General features: G+C 49.8%; 1 protein-coding gene across 2 annotated transcripts in view; it reads left to right on the forward strand.

Annotated features, from left to right (window-relative positions):
• LOC102498158 (lipopolysaccharide-binding protein) overlaps positions 1-14,567 on the forward strand; it is a 28,494-nt gene extending 13,927 nt beyond the window's left edge. The window contains exons 9-15 of one of the 2 annotated variants that reach the window (XM_006144128.3): positions 1,084-1,143; positions 3,585-3,752; positions 4,994-5,061; positions 5,541-5,583; positions 7,978-8,041; positions 8,773-8,849; positions 14,176-14,567. In XM_006144128.3, the coding sequence (XP_006144190.1) occupies positions 1,084-1,143; positions 3,585-3,752; positions 4,994-5,061; positions 5,541-5,583; positions 7,978-8,041; positions 8,773-8,849; positions 14,176-14,220 (525 nt within the window). In that variant the 3' untranslated portion in view covers positions 14,221-14,567. Of the gene's footprint in view, positions 1-1,083; positions 1,144-3,584; positions 3,753-4,993; positions 5,062-5,540; positions 5,584-7,977; positions 8,042-8,508; positions 8,731-8,772; positions 8,850-14,175 lie in introns of those variants that run through there. The other variant, XM_006144129.3, reaches the window with a different exon arrangement.
• Positions 14,568-15,002: the final 435 nt, after the last annotated feature.

The following is a 15,002-nucleotide window of genomic DNA, read 5'->3' on the forward strand; positions in this document are numbered from 1 at the left end:
TCCTTTCTGTCTCTCTGTCTCTCTGGCGGGCTCACTCCGGAAAAAAAAAAAAAAAAAAAAAAACTTGCTTTTGTAGCACTCCACAAAAGCTGAGATTCATGAACAGTGTCAGGACAGTGGGGGAAGCAATGTGGTCCAACTTGAGCAATCCCGTTTACTCCGGTTCAAATCGAGGGCCAGGTAGATGGGTGAAGTAACTTTCCGTCCTTCAAAAGATTTGCTGCACACACTCAGGTCTTCTGCTTCTATCAGAGGTCAGGTGTCCCTTCTCCAAAATGCTTAGAACCAGAAGTGTTGCAGGCTCCAGATTTTTTCAGATTTGGTAATATTTGCATACTTGTAATGAGATAGCTTGGGGATGGGGCCTGAGTCTAAGCACAGAATTAATTTCTGCCTCATATACACCTACACATATTGCCTGGCGGTAATTTTATACGTCTTTTATTGCTGCCCTTGGGTAGTGATCCTCCACACAAGGGCAGGCATAGAATTTTCCACGTGTGGTATCACTTCGGTACTCAAAAAGTTTCCCATTTTGGAGCGTTTCGGATTTCGAATTTTCAGATTGGGGATGCTCAGCTCAGCCATGTTTGATTCCGCCCTGCTTCTGCGACGCGGCCTGCGTTAGCGGGTGGCATGGTGAGAGCTGTGTTCTATGGGGCATTCCCTGTGCGCTTCACCTTGGGCTAGATGCTCGTTAAGCCCTCTCCGGGGTCTGAAAGTGGGACCATCAGGATCCTCACTTTATAGATGAGGAAACTGAGGCTCAGAGAGGTGAAAGGACTGGCCTCGGGTCACAGGGTAACGATGCCGGGAGCCAAAGCGAGATCTGTGAGATGGCAAACGTCACCCTTGCAGGCCTTCTGAGCAGGGCTTACATTTTACCTATCGCCCAGAGGGGTAGCCAGGACCCTGGGGACCAGTACTCTGCTTGGAGCGAATGCAGAACGGGCATCTCCTCCCTGCCAAGGTCACCTTGAACATTCAAGAAAGCGGTCTTGAACTTTCCCCACCTCCTCAAGTCTTATTAGACCTCCCGCTCCAGGAGGCGCCCCTGCTACGTCTTTGTGTCTCTTGCTGCAGATTCCGTCTGACTCCAACATCCGGCTGACCACCAAGTCCTTCCGAGCCTTTGTCCCCAAGGTAAGCTCCGGTGCAAACAGAGCCCACTAGACTTCAGGGGTTTCTCTAAGTCTTCTAAGTTCCTAGCGGCTGGACCGAGAATCAGAAGGCTTGCAGTGAGACTCCCAGTGGAGGCCAGGGGTACTGCAGACTGAAATTCCAGGTCCCCTTCAAAGCCCAGTCAGAGGCCTGAGCTCCAAGGCTCAGGGGCCACAGGTTGTCCAGTCTTTTATTGGTACTAAGAAGCCCAAGGAACGCTGGCATGCCCCATACAATGCACCTAATTAATAGTGTCCAACAATTGCGCAGGGCTTACTAGTGGCCAGGCACATCCTTGGTTGCTTTAAAGAATAACTGTTTTAACAGATAATAAAGTCTCCTGGTTCAATATTCAAAAGCTACAAAAGGCTATAGAGTGGAATGTTTCCCGTTGAATCTTGTCCCCAAACTGCCTAGTGTCCACCTTGAATTTACCACTATTATCAGGTTGTGTATCCGCCTGGTGGTACTCCACAGGTGCAGCCACCAGCTGCATTCAGGGTTCCTGGTCCAGGACTTTGCCAACTACCAATGCAGCCCGGCTATGCCAGTTGTTATAAAGCGAGGGAAGGTTAGATCCCTAAAAGAGGAGCGGAAGTTCAGTGTTTTCCTCTTTACCTGTATCTGATCTTTGGATGACGTCACAGGTCATCTAGAGAGACTTGCAAGTACACGGATTGATCGGTTCTATGCAAATACTCACCATTTTATAGAAGAGATGGGAACATCCGTGGATTTTGGTATCTGTGGGAGTCCTGGAGCCAACCCCTCATGGGTACTGAGGGGTGACTAGATGGCAAATGTGCATCTTCATTTTTTCACAAGTGGAGGCACATTACACACCATTTTGTACCTTTTCCCCGGAGCCAACGCCTCATGGGTATTGAGGGGTGATGGCAAATGTGCATCTTCATTTTTTCACAAGTGGAGGCACATTACACACCATTTTGTACCTTTTCCCCCCTCTCCTTGTTGTGTCTGGGAGCTCATTCCCTATAGAGAGAGCTTCCTCACTCCTTACTTCTCGGGTGTTCAACCTGCCCTTGTATCGACCGACCACAGCTTGTTCAGCCAGGCCACCTCGGCAGGACGCACGGGCTGCCTCCGGTCTTCTGCTGCAGTGTTGCAGTGAATAACTCAGTACTCTGTCATGGTTGGGAGGTCCTCTCACATGCATCAACCCATTAGTCCCACTCGAAATCCACCAGTCCTCTCTCCCAGACCCCAGGAGTCCCCAAGACACAGCTCAGGAGGTGGTACCATTTAACACACCCCGCAGAAGGTTTGGTCATAGTGAAAGGAGACTTACAGAGTAAGTAGCAGGCAAAAATTTAAACTTCAAGCGCAATAGTGTCTGGGTCATGTCCTCCTGGGAGGCTCCTCCTGCAGGCCTTGTCTCTCCCTAGAGCCCCACTCGCAGCCAGCCCTGCTACCATGTTGTCTGAGCTAGCTTTGGAGTGCCCTTCACTCCAACCTTCCTTCTGTAGCAGTAAGCAAAGGAAACTCCCAGTCCTCCTTCCTGGCTGCGGCATGGCTGACTGGCTAGAGAAGCAGCTCTGCCTGCTTCTTAGAACAGCAGCTTACCTCTGCAACCTCTAAATGTCTCTCTTCTAGGACAGAAAGTAGATTTTAGACTTGCATAACGAAAAAGCTCATGGGAGTGTTCTCGTACCAACTTCCTCCCAAAAGAAACCGTCTTGTCCCCAATTCAATTCTGCTCTAGCCTCTAACTAAACAGAAACCTAGACTCACGCTTGAAATGATAGGATCTGTTGTGTTGGATTTCAAAACACTGGTGTCTGGTCTCAGCGTGCACGGTCGCCAGAGTGTGATGAGGAGTGGAGAAACCATAGCTCAAACTCATTGTCTGGGAAGCCTAGGGAGTGAAAAAATTGACCTGACCTTCCAGGAGGACTGTGCCTGCCAAAAGCTTTATAAACACCACTGCCCTTTGATTCAGCAATCTACGTAGAAATAACAGCCCGCGGTACCCAAAGGGGTGGTCATTATACTGGCAAAACCTCAGGGACTTCTTCCCAATAGGGTTGCATCGATTATAATACCCACCCACAACAGAGTACGCTGCAGCCATGAAAAAGATGCTGTGAACACTGTAGGTCTGATCTGAAGATACCCAGTTACATCATTAAGAGAAAATCAAATGTCCAGTTACATTGTTGAGAGAGAAAGAAAGGTCAGTTACCTTGTTAAGAGCAAATGTCCAGTTATAATACATTGTTAAGAAACAATATCCAGTTACATTGTCAAGAGAAAAAGAAAATGTTCAGTTACATTGTTTAACAGAAAGTGACATTGTTAGCATTTTATGGGAAATAAATCAACCAGAAGCAGCGTTATCTGACTCTCTGCAGTCTCTCCCCAAGTCTTTTCTTCTCCTGCATAATCTCCTATTCTGTCCCCAGTTAGCCAGGCTTTACCCCAACATGAACTTGGAACTTCAGGGAGCAGTGGTCCTTGCCCCACTCCTGAATTTCAGCTCTGGGAATCTGTCCTTGGCGCCCCACATGGAGATAGAGGCCTTCGTGCTCCTGCCCAACTCCGACAAGAAGCCTGTCTTCCAGCTCAGCGTGGTAAGGCTCAGCGCGTTTGCAAATGCTGTTCCCGTTTCTGGCATGCTTTTCCTTCAGGCCTAATTCCTAGATGACTTCTTCAGGTTTCAACTGAAATGTGACGTCCCCAGAGAGGCCTTTCTTGATCGTCCTTATGCCCAGTATATTTCAGGCCGCTTGCCAGGTTTTTCTTACAGCACCTTGCTGTTGTTCGTAGTGGTTATCCAGCGTTATGTAGCTGTTTGCAGCTTAACTGCTTGTTGTGTGTCGCTCCCAAAAAGTGAGGCTGAGCTGTCAGAAGGTCTGTGGGTCCTGGTCCTGTTTGTCCTGCTCTGTAACTGTAGCTGATCCCCGAAGACTACATTTCCCAGGCTTCCTTGTGCTCTGACTTCCCACTAGGTCAGCCAATGGAAGACTCCCCTAGGAGAATGCTGGGGGGAGAGGGGACGCAGAATGAAGCCAGAGTATTTTCCCCTATAAGGACAGAGGCCCAGGACAGAGGCTCTGGCGGTGACTCTGTTTCACAGAGGAGGCTTCTATTCCCCAAATCCACCTCTGTTCCTCTGGTGGAAACAGCCTCCTGTCTCTGCGTCTCTGAGAGACCTCACCAACTTTATTTTTCTTACTTCCCAGCAATTCTATGGCTATATTACCAATTCCCCACATTGAATCCCCTCTGTATTAACTATTGAGAGTGGGTTTTTTCTTTCTCGATGAACCCTATGGAATAGAGAAGGGACTCTGAGTCCTGTGGTGGCTCTGCTCACTGCATGAACTCTGCTCTCTCGTTTGAGGTTCGAAACTCGATGAGTCGAGTCTCCGGAAGGGCATTTGCTCTGACCTGCTATACCCGCACTCTGGTATCGTGGCTATTGTAAGGACGGTTGTTGTTCATGTGTCTTGAGTTAAAATAATAATAACAAAGTTATTATTACATTACTACTGCTATTGAACCGTGGCCCTCTGCTAGCTAGAAACAATCCTTTACAGAGCACTCGGGAATGGGTTAGTTATGCCACCTCCAAATTTAACTGCTGTCAGCAGTTTCAAGTAAAAATGTTGAAGTCCACGTTCAAACATTTATCACAAGCGCAAACATGTATTGAACATCCGCCATGAACCTTTTGGGAGTCCATAATCTAACGAGCCAATCTCCTGTTTTAACGCTGAGCTTAGGTGGGAGGAGACACGTCCTTGTGGTCGCGGCTTCTGTGCCAACCACCCCATCACTCACCTCCGTTTCCCTCTGCTGCTATTTCCAGGCCACTAATGTGTCCGCCATGGTGACCTTCCATACCGGCAAGATCACTGGGTTCCTGAAGCCAGAAAAGTAAGCCAGCCTCCTGCCCATGTGTGGGGCGCCCACCAGGCTCCCCCTGGATGCCACAGTGCCCCACTGTAGCTGGGATGGAGGTGGTAAGAGGTCTCCCTGTCGGTGTGGCAAGCCCTGCCATCTGGGAGGGAAACGTATCTCCCCAACTGCGCCAGGCCTTTGCCCCACTGGAACTGCTCTCATGAATTTTGAATTTCTAAGGAATTGCTGAATACTGCTTTCCCCTCTTAATCTGTGGGTTTTAGACATCGGCTGTATTGGGAATGTTGAGCCCTCTCACACGACCCCCTCCCTCCCCTGCCAGCCTTCCCAGCATCATGAATCACTGCTTTTAGGAACTCAGCTCCCTCGCTCCAGCCCCGCCCCTCTGTCAGTCCTCTGCCTTCTCAGGCCAGGGCTCACTCCGTTCTGGGGCCCCATAGTGCTTGAGCTTCCCACAGGCATGATACATCTCTGAACCGTCTGATTCCCCACAGGGTACAAGTGGAACTGAAAGAATCCAAAGTTGGAGGGTTTAACGTAAGTTACCATTTTTATTTCTGATACGATTAGAATATGAATGAATGCGTGATGTTTCCTAAGCAATTGCTCTGACATCTGTAATGGGACATAGAAAAGAAGCAGAGATGCTCTCTGCCCCAGGGAACTGCAGAAGCTCTTGGGGACCCAGACAGAGAGTAAAGGAACAAATACGGGACAATATATATAACTAAGCCAGCTGTTGAGCAGAATTCTTTTAACTTCAGGGAACAGAAAGCCAACTGAGAGGGTTGTAAGCAAAGGGAGGAATGTATAGGGTCATACAATTAAAAAACAAAAAGCAATGAAGAATACTAAGACGGAAGGTTTCAGGCCTCGTTGGATCCAGGTGCCCAAATTAGTGTCAATAATGTCTCTCCACCTTTTCAGTCGATAATACTTTATTTTATTTTTATTGCCAGAGGGGTACTTGGGCTTGCCATGGAGACAGAGGGGGCAGGGGGTGTGGGGACAGAAAACACCCTTCGGTGGGGGCATGGTCACTCTGTAATCCCATCTCCTCCATTTCTCCTTCATCAGGATTCTGAGCATGCATGCCCTGCATTTTTTCAAGCTGCCAGGGACAGGATTCAAACTGCAGTGGGTCCTGTGGGCCTGGCTCCCAGCGCACAGCATTTAACCACTGCACTAAGGGGCCAGCCCTCGTTCTGCCTTCATCGGTGCTGGCTTCGTTCTCAGGCAGTCTCTTCCCGGTGGTGGGAAGCTCCAGTGCTCCCAGTGATGAGCAGGCCCTCATCAGACTCGCCTTAGTCACCTGCCCATTCTTAAGCCAATCACTGTAGCCAATCAGCCAAGCCTGGGGCTACACGCCTGGTGCCAGGGCTTGCAGTCAGCTGCACCCGAGCCCTATGCACTAAGACTGGAGAAGAGGACTTACCGGGAAATAGGAACCCTGTTATCTAAACGAGAGAAAGCCGAGCAGGCAAAGACGAGGTGACAGCCACAGGAGTAAAGAGTGGTGAAGGAGATGGCCGTGTGGGGAAGGGGGCAAGAGACTGGAGGACCAGCGTGGGCTAGAGTGACAGAGAGCTTTCTGGAAACAGGGAAGGCGGGTGGTGGCAGCTGCTCCTCACAGGGCAGGTGGGTGGACTTGAACTCGCAGGGGTGGCCATCTTCCCTCTTACACGCCTGCCCGCTGGCCCCTCAGGCTGCCTGCACCCCTTCCTTCTCAAACTGCCCTTACAAAGTGGAAACAAACCCAGAAACTGTGGGGAGGGACATAGCATGCAGGGACCCCGAGGAGGCTCCTTCAGGTGAAGTGTGACATGAGTACTGTCATGCTAACATCGCCCCTGGGCATGGCCTGTACTAATGTTCTCTAAAGTGAGGCATTTGTACGTAAAGATTCCGTTTTTGTGAAATTAAGAAGCCAGAACTCGAAATCCTGACCTGCTGCCGGTTTCTAGTGAGCCACTTGGGTTCTGTGGCCCTCAGTTTCCTCATCTGTGAAGGGGGGAGGCGTTAGTACAAACTCGTGCGGTGGTTGTGAAGAGCGAATGAGATACACACGCACAACTCCGAGCCTGTGCCTGGCCTGCAGTGGCGATTAAAAGACGTGCTTCGTAAGATTTGTAGGGAAGCACATTTTGATTTTACTTCATTTTTAAACACTACACAAGTTTTTGGGCTGCCCCTATAGCCTCGTGGTTAAGGAAGCCAGATCCCACACGGTCAATCATGCAGTTCAAATCCCAGTCGCAGCAGCTTGAGAAACACAACTGGGTGTGTGTTCGTGTGTGTCCAAAACCTCAAAAGGAGGGAAAAATGGAGGAGGAGGGATTACAGAGTGACCACGTCTCATGGAGATGCTTTCTCCCCCTCTCTGGTGTGTGCACACACCCTCTGGCAATTAAATAAATACACAAATAAAGGAATTTACACAAATTATTCAGGAAAAGATCCTCATGGCTAGAAAAATTAAGTTAAATACTAAAAATTAAATACTTCATGGCAACAGCAGGTGGTGTGGTGGTTAAAGCTCTGGACTCCCATGTGGCCAATTGCCGTTTGTGTCCTGGACCTGGTGGCTTGCTTGCTCTCTCCCTCTCTCTCTCTCCTCTTGTACGTGTCCTGCAGCTAATAAATAAAATTAAATAAATAATTCTTTTTAAAAAGTTAAATACTTCCAATATTCTCTTCATTTGTATATATATAGAAATATGCATCTCAAAAGAGTTTACGTTATAAAATAGTAACATGGTGTAGACCTCCGTCTGCAATTTGCTCTCTTCAAGCTTTCTGCCACAGTACACAGAGACCACCCACCACCACCACCACTGCCACCCCCTCACCTCAAAAAATGCCCATGTGGCCCCTTACTGGTGGGCCAGATGGCCTGAGTGGTCACAGCGCACCTCTCCTGTTGTCCACCAGGTGGAGCTGTTGGAGGCATTCCTCAACTACTACATTCTCAACACGCTCTACCCCAACGTCAACGGTAAGGATCCCTGCAGTTTTCTCCCAGTCAAGAGTGCACTCTGCTCTTGGGGGGAAAGAGAGTTGGACTTGGAGTTGGGAAAGGGGACTCCCCTGGGCGTTGTGTGACCTGAGCTTCCACGGCCTGTGAGATGGGATCACAGGGGTTGCCTCATCTGGCCCCAGAGCTCTAAAGAGGCTTGGGAGCTGGGACAACTCAATGGAGCTCTGGAAACCTCAGGGGGGAGAAGGAGGGACTTACTGAAGGCGAAAGATGAGGTCGGAGTTAAGGATGGAGGTCGTCAGGCGGCTCACCTCTGAACTCACATCTGCCAGTCAGTTGTCCAATTCCCTAGTCAAAAAACGAAGCATGAAGTCCAAAGCCCTGTTTCCATGAGGTGTTTCTTCCAGGAGAGTGGGAGATGGTGGGAGGCAGAGTGGGTACCCACGTCCTCCTTGGTGTGAGTGTGGCTGCCACTTCCTCCACAGAGCACCCTGGTTGACAGCCAAGGCTCCTGTGCCAGTCTTCAAATCCCGGTACTGCTACTTCATAGCTGTGTGGCCGAGCACAGGTTATTGAGCCACTCTGGGCCTTAGTTTCCTTGTCTGCAAAATCAGAATAATCATACCTACCTCAAAGTCGTCGGTGTTGAGTGCTAACACAGTGTATGCAGAGCAAGGCGCTCCAGTAAAAGCCTGTCTGGAATTGTTATTTGTGAACACATCACCCTCACTGTTGTGCTTCGACTCCAGATAAGTTGGCGGAAGGCTTCCCTCTCCCTGTGCTGAAGCATATTCAGCTCTACGACCTTGTTCTCCAGATCTATAAGGTCAGTGGGTTCAGGGGACTCTGAGGATGTGGGTGGTAGGGGTTCCCAGCAGCTGAGAACACCTGGGTGGGGACAGGGTACTCCTGGCTGTCGCAACAAGCCACCAAGCCACCTTTGTGTCCTTCAGAAGTGGTATCTGACAGGCCCCTGTGCTCCTGCTGCTTCGCCCCACGGAGACCTGTGGGACCTCACGACAGCTCATGTTGAAAACACTATGAGTCCTTGGGCTGGCTCCGTGGCTTGGTGGGTAAGGCAGCCCAGTCCCACATGGCTGGCCACGCACTCAATCCTGTTTGAAAAACAGGCCGAGCGTGTGTGGATGTGTGCCCCAAATTCCAAAAGGCTGGAGAAGTGGAGGAGACGGGGTTGCAGCATGCCTGTGCCCCAGGGGAGGGGCTCTCCGCTGTCTCTCTGGGGAGCGCACATAACCCCAGCAAACCTAAAAAAAACAAAAAGCAGTGAGACCTGGACTTCCGCATAGTCAGGTCCTAACAGCCACTTGTACGTTCTAAAATTTCTAAATTCTTAACTGGAACAAGTTCATCATACATGTATGTTCAGCATGCTCTCCAACACACACACCATTTAAAATAGTACCATAACCAGAAGCGCGCTTCTGAAAAGTATTTATAGCCCCCTTCCCCACCACAACCACAGTTTGATTTGGGTTTATTTCCTTCCACTTCCTTTCTATGTCCCTAAGCTTTATTTAAACTTCGTGTCTGTGTGTTTGTTTTGCACAGCTGCACTGTTAGTGCTCAGATTTAGTTTTTTTATTTTATTTTGTTTTTTCCTTTTCTTCTTTCTTCTTCTTTTTTTTTTAATAATATTCTTAGCAATCTTAATCCCAAGAAATACATGTCTGATTTCTCACTATTCTAGCTACTATTCTGACCAAGCACTTTGTGGCCCATCTTTACCCCCAAGTTTCAGATTATCTTTCTTTCTTTTTAGAGAGGTTTCTGTTTCTCCATGCACTTGCCGGAGAGACAGAGAGAAACTGAGAGACAGAAAGCAAGAAATCATCCCCCTCCTGCTCCAGGGGTAATGACCACCTGCAATCCCTTCTTCTCCACTCTCCTCTCAGGATTTTGAGCACACACACACATGCACCTAGCGTGAGTTTCAACCTGCTGGGCCCAGGATTCAAACCACAATTGTCCATGTGGGAGTCCAGTGACGTAACCATTCTGCCATCTGCCCCCCCCAGGTTATCTTTCAAGAATAGCATCGCTCGGATGTGGTGACTTGGGTAGGCAGACTTGGGAGCATGTTGATCTGGGCTGTGCCTGGTACGTAGTCGAGGCCCAGGAACTATGGCTCTTGGGTCAGCCCTGCTGCCCAGCCGTTAAAGGGAATGGATCCCACATGCCCTACTGCAGTTCAAAGCTCAGCCTGGGAGCCTGAAACACACCAGACTCATGTACCAATACGTGCCCAAAATCCTGACAGGAAGGAAAGATGGAGGAGAAGGGATTGTGGTGTGGCCATGCTCCATTGAGGGGTGCTTTTTCTCTGCCTCCCTCCCCTGCGCCCTTGCCCTCATTAATAATAATGATTAACGAGAAGGAAGGACAGGGAGAATTTGGGAAACGAAATATTGACCAAGTGTTTGTTATATTTGAAAAACAAATGTCCAAAACCCTCTTGGGCCTTGAGATTCTTGTCATCGAATTCGACTGTTGTTGAGGATTCACACCAGGAGACGGGTTGTCGTTCAAGTCGCAGACTGAGTGATTCACACCGTTGGCCTCAGCTCTCCCCTCTGTGAAATGGAGAGGAGCCCAAACCTTGCTGGGCTTCTGTGCACGTTAGAGGTCCAGTCGGAAAGCTCCTATCTCCCTTCGGCGTGGGGGCAGTGATGAGACTTATTGCATTGTCGTTTTCCTCAGGACTCTGAGCTCAGCGCTGTCCATTTGTCTGAGCAAATAGATCGGCAGGGATTGGACTTGGCCGTGCGTTCTGAGTGCCCGTCCCTCTGGACGGTGGGAACCTGAAAACAGGGAGCAAACCCCTCACCTCATCATTTCGTGTTACTCACCAAGGAGAGAAAATTGAGGCGACACAGGACGTTTATGAGGCCTGCCCGGAAGCAGCAGCTCGGGGAGTGACAGATTGCTGCCTGTGAGAAGAGCGCTGGCAGAGCTGTGCTTCCGAGGCCTTGGGGACAGAGGCTTGCTCCCCGTGTATGCGCACCCCTGGCTTCCGACAGGGCCTGTGCTCCCTGAGCTGTGGGCTCCCTTTACACTGCAGATGCTGAGCCGGCCTGTGGTTCTGTGGGTAAGGGAGTCAGATCCCGCATGGCCAATTGCACAGTTCGAATCTCAGCCCCACCAGCTTGAAAAACATGCTGGGCACTCGTGCCTGCATGCCCTAAATCCAATAGGATGGAGAAACGGAGAAGGGATTGTGGCATGACCACGCCCCATTAAGGAGGGCTCCCCCATCCCTGTCCTCTGTCTCTTGGTCTCTGGCCAACATATGCGCTATCTGGCAAAATAAAATTAAAAAATAAATAGGAAACAAGTTGCAGGTCAGCAGGCGGTGTAGTGGTTAAGGATGCTGGACTCCCACATAGCCAACTGCGGTTCAAGTCCCAGACCTGGCAGCTTGCTTTCTCACTTCCTCTCTCTCTGATTCTGTCCCTCTCTGGTCAAAATTTAAAATAAATAGATAGAGTTAAATAAAATAATCCTAAAAAAAAAATAAGAAAGAAAGAAAGCAAGAAAGCAAGCAAGCAAGCAAGAAAGCAAGCAAGCAAGCAAGAAAGCAAGCAAGCAAGCAAGAAAGCAAGCAAGCAAGCAAGAAAGCAAGCAAGCAAGCAAGAAAGCAAGCAAGCAAGCAAGAAAGCAAGCAAGCAAGCAAGAAAGAAAGAAAGAAAGCAAGAAAGCAAGAAAGCAAGAAAGCAAGCAAGAAAGAAAGCAAGCAAGAAAGCAAGCAAGCAAGCAAGAAAGCAAGCAAGCAAGCAACAAAGAAAGCAAGAAAGCAAGAAAGCAAGCAAGAAAGAAAGCAAGAAAGCAAGCAAGCAAGAAAGCAAGGAAAGCAAGGAAAGCAAGGAAAGTAAAGAAAGAAAGAAAGCAAAGAAAGAAAGAAAGAAAGAAAGAAAGAAAGAAAGAAAGAAAGAGAGAAAGAAAACTGCGCAGTGCTCTAGGGTCTGGTTTTAACTGAGATGCAGATGGTTGTTGATTGGTTTATCCTTAGGGAGCAGGAGGAAACATAAGAATTAGAAAGACAAAGGAACCAGCAGTTAGTGTAATGGCTATGTCGCTGGTGGTTTCCATCCCGGACCCAGTGGCTTAAAACTCACACCTGGCGCGTGTGCGTGCGTGCCAAGAGAGGAGAATGGAGAAGGGATTGCGGTGTGACCATCCCCCCTGGGGGGGGTGATTTCTCCCTTTCTGTCTCTATGTCTCTGTCTGTCTGGCGAGCACACGAGCGGAGAGACAGAGAGAAACTGAGAGACAGAAAGCAAGAAATCATCCCCCTCCTGCTCCAGGGGTAATGACCACCTGCAATCCCTTCTTCTCCACTCTCCTCTCAGGATTTTGAGCACACACACACATGCACCTAGCGTGAGTTTCAACCTGCTGGGCCCAGGATTCAAACCACAATTGTCCATGTGGGAGTCCAGTGACGTAACCATTCTGCCATCTGCCCCCCCCAGGTTATCTTTCAAGAATAGCATCGCTCGGATGAGGTGACTTGGGTAGGCAGACTTGGGAGCATGTTGATCTGGGCTGTGCCTGGTACGTAGTCGAGGCCCAGGAACTATGGCTCTTGGGTCAGCCCTGCTGCCCAGCCGTTAAAGGGAATGGATCCCACATGCCCTACTGCAGTTCAAAGCTCAGCCTGGGAGCCTGAAACACACCAGACTCATGTACCAATACGTGCCCAAAATCCTGACAGGAAGGAAAGATGGAGGAGAAGGGATTGTGGTGTGGCCATGCTCCATTGAGGGGTGCTTTTTCTCTGCCTCCCTCCCCTGCACCCTTGCCCTCATTAATAATAATGATTAACGAGAAGGAAGGACAGGGAGAATTTGGGAAACGAAATATTGACCAAGTGTTTGTTATATTTGAAAAACAAATGTCCAAAACCCTCTTGGGCCTTGAGATTCTTGTCATCGAATTCGACTGTTGTTGAGGATTCACACCAGGAGACGGGTTGTCGTTCAAGTCGCAGACTGAGTGATTCACACCGTTGGCCTCAGCTCTCCCCTCTGTGAAATGGAGAGGAGCCCAAACCTTGCTGGGCTTCTGTGCACGTTAGAGGTCCAGTCGGAAAGCTCCTATCTCCCTTCGGCGTGGGGGCAGTGATGAGACTTATTGCATTGTCGTTTTCCTCAGGACTCTGAGCTCAGCGCTGTCCATTTGTCTGAGCAAATAGATCGGCAGGGATTGGACTTGGCCGTGCGTTCTGAGTGCCCGTCCCTCTGGACGGTGGGAACCTGAAAACAGGGAGCAAACCCCTCACCTCATCATTTCGTGTTACTCACCAAGGAGAGAAAATTGAGGCGACACAGGACGTTTATGAGGCCTGCCCGGAAGCAGCAGCTCGGGGAGTGACAGATTGCTGCCTGTGAGAAGAGCGCTGGCAGAGCTGTGCTTCCGAGGCCTTGGGGACAGAGGCTTGCTCCCCGTGTATGCGCACCCCTGGCTTCCGACAGGGCCTGTGCTCCCTGAGCTGTGGGCTCCCTTTACACTGCAGATGCTGAGCCGGCCTGTGGTTCTGTGGGTAAGGGAGTCAGATCCCGCATGGCCAATTGCACAGTTCGAATCTCAGCCCCACCAGCTTGAAAAACATGCTGGGCACTCGTGCCTGCATGCCCTAAATCCAATAGGATGGAGAAACGGAGAAGGGATTGTGGCATGACCACGCCCCATTAAGGAGGGCTCCCCCATCCCTGTCCTCTGTCTCTTGGTCTCTGGCCAACATATGCGCTATCTGGCAAAATAAAATTAAAAAATAAATAGGAAACAAGTTGCAGGTCAGCAGGCGGTGTAGTGGTTAAGGATGCTGGACTCCCACATAGCCAACTGCGGTTCAAGTCCCAGACCTGGCAGCTTGCTTTCTCACTTCCTCTCTCTCTGATTCTGTCCCTCTCTGGTCAAAATTTAAAATAAATAGATAGAGTTAAATAAAATAATCCTAAAAAAAAAATTAAAAAAGAAACAAAAAAAAAAAGCAAGCAAGCAAGCAAGAAAGCAAGCAAGCAAGCAAGAAAGCAAGCAAGAAAGCAAGAAAGAAAGAAAGAAAAGGAATGGCAGATGCATCTTTTTGGAGTAGAGGATGCTCTTTCTGATCCTGCCCTGTCCTATTTTCCTAGGACTTCCTGTTCTTGGGTGCCAACGTCCAGTACATGAGAGTCTGAGGACGAGAAGAAAAGTGGGGCTTGGAGGCCGCAGCTGGATCTGGCGGTTGTATTTCCAGATGTGCAACACATCTCTGGAGCTGCTCGGAGGATGCCGACATTTCTGTTCCCAGCTCTGGGGAAGATCTGCCCAGCCTCTGCCCCCACACTCCTCCTCTTCACCAAGTACACCCAGGCCCCCTCCAACTCTGGGCTTGACTTTCTCCTCCAGGAGGAAACATCCTCCCCACTGGCCTGTGCCTTCATTAGGAGCAGGCGCTGTGGTCACCCTCTGATCCCCAGGCCTACGGGGGTGCCGGCATTAGTAGGTCCTTAATAAATATTTATTGAATGATTCAATGCAGGAATCACCTGGCGTCCCAGCTCAGTGTCCACGCTGCCACCCTCTTCTGGCCTCACGGGTCAATGATTTCTGGCCCCACTGTGATGACCAAGGCTAGATTTTGCCCACACTCCCCTTTCTCACGGGTCCCCCAGGAGTCTCAGTGAGAGAGGAGGGGACTCTGCTGCCTGGCCTGTGCCTGGCACTGACACTCTGCTCTAAACCCCATCTTGTCTCTGCTCAGCATCTGCTCCCTGCCTCACCTCCTGCCTGCTGCTGACCGGGGCCAATGGGTCTCCCAGAGCAAACAGCCCCCTGCCTTCTCCACTGGAAGCAGGTAGAAATTAGGAGGAAAAGGATCTAGTCTAAGTTTTTGGTTCGACCCAAATAAAAGACTCAGCCAACTGTTGTTTATGAGCCCCACGCCTGGAGGGAGAGGCCATGAGTCCTAATTACAGAA

This window comes from Tupaia chinensis, unplaced genomic scaffold (assembly GCF_000334495.1).
Source record: "Tupaia chinensis unplaced genomic scaffold, TupChi_1.0 Scaffold000115_1, whole genome shotgun sequence".
In the NCBI taxonomy this organism is placed as follows: domain Eukaryota; kingdom Metazoa; phylum Chordata; class Mammalia; order Scandentia; family Tupaiidae; genus Tupaia; species Tupaia belangeri.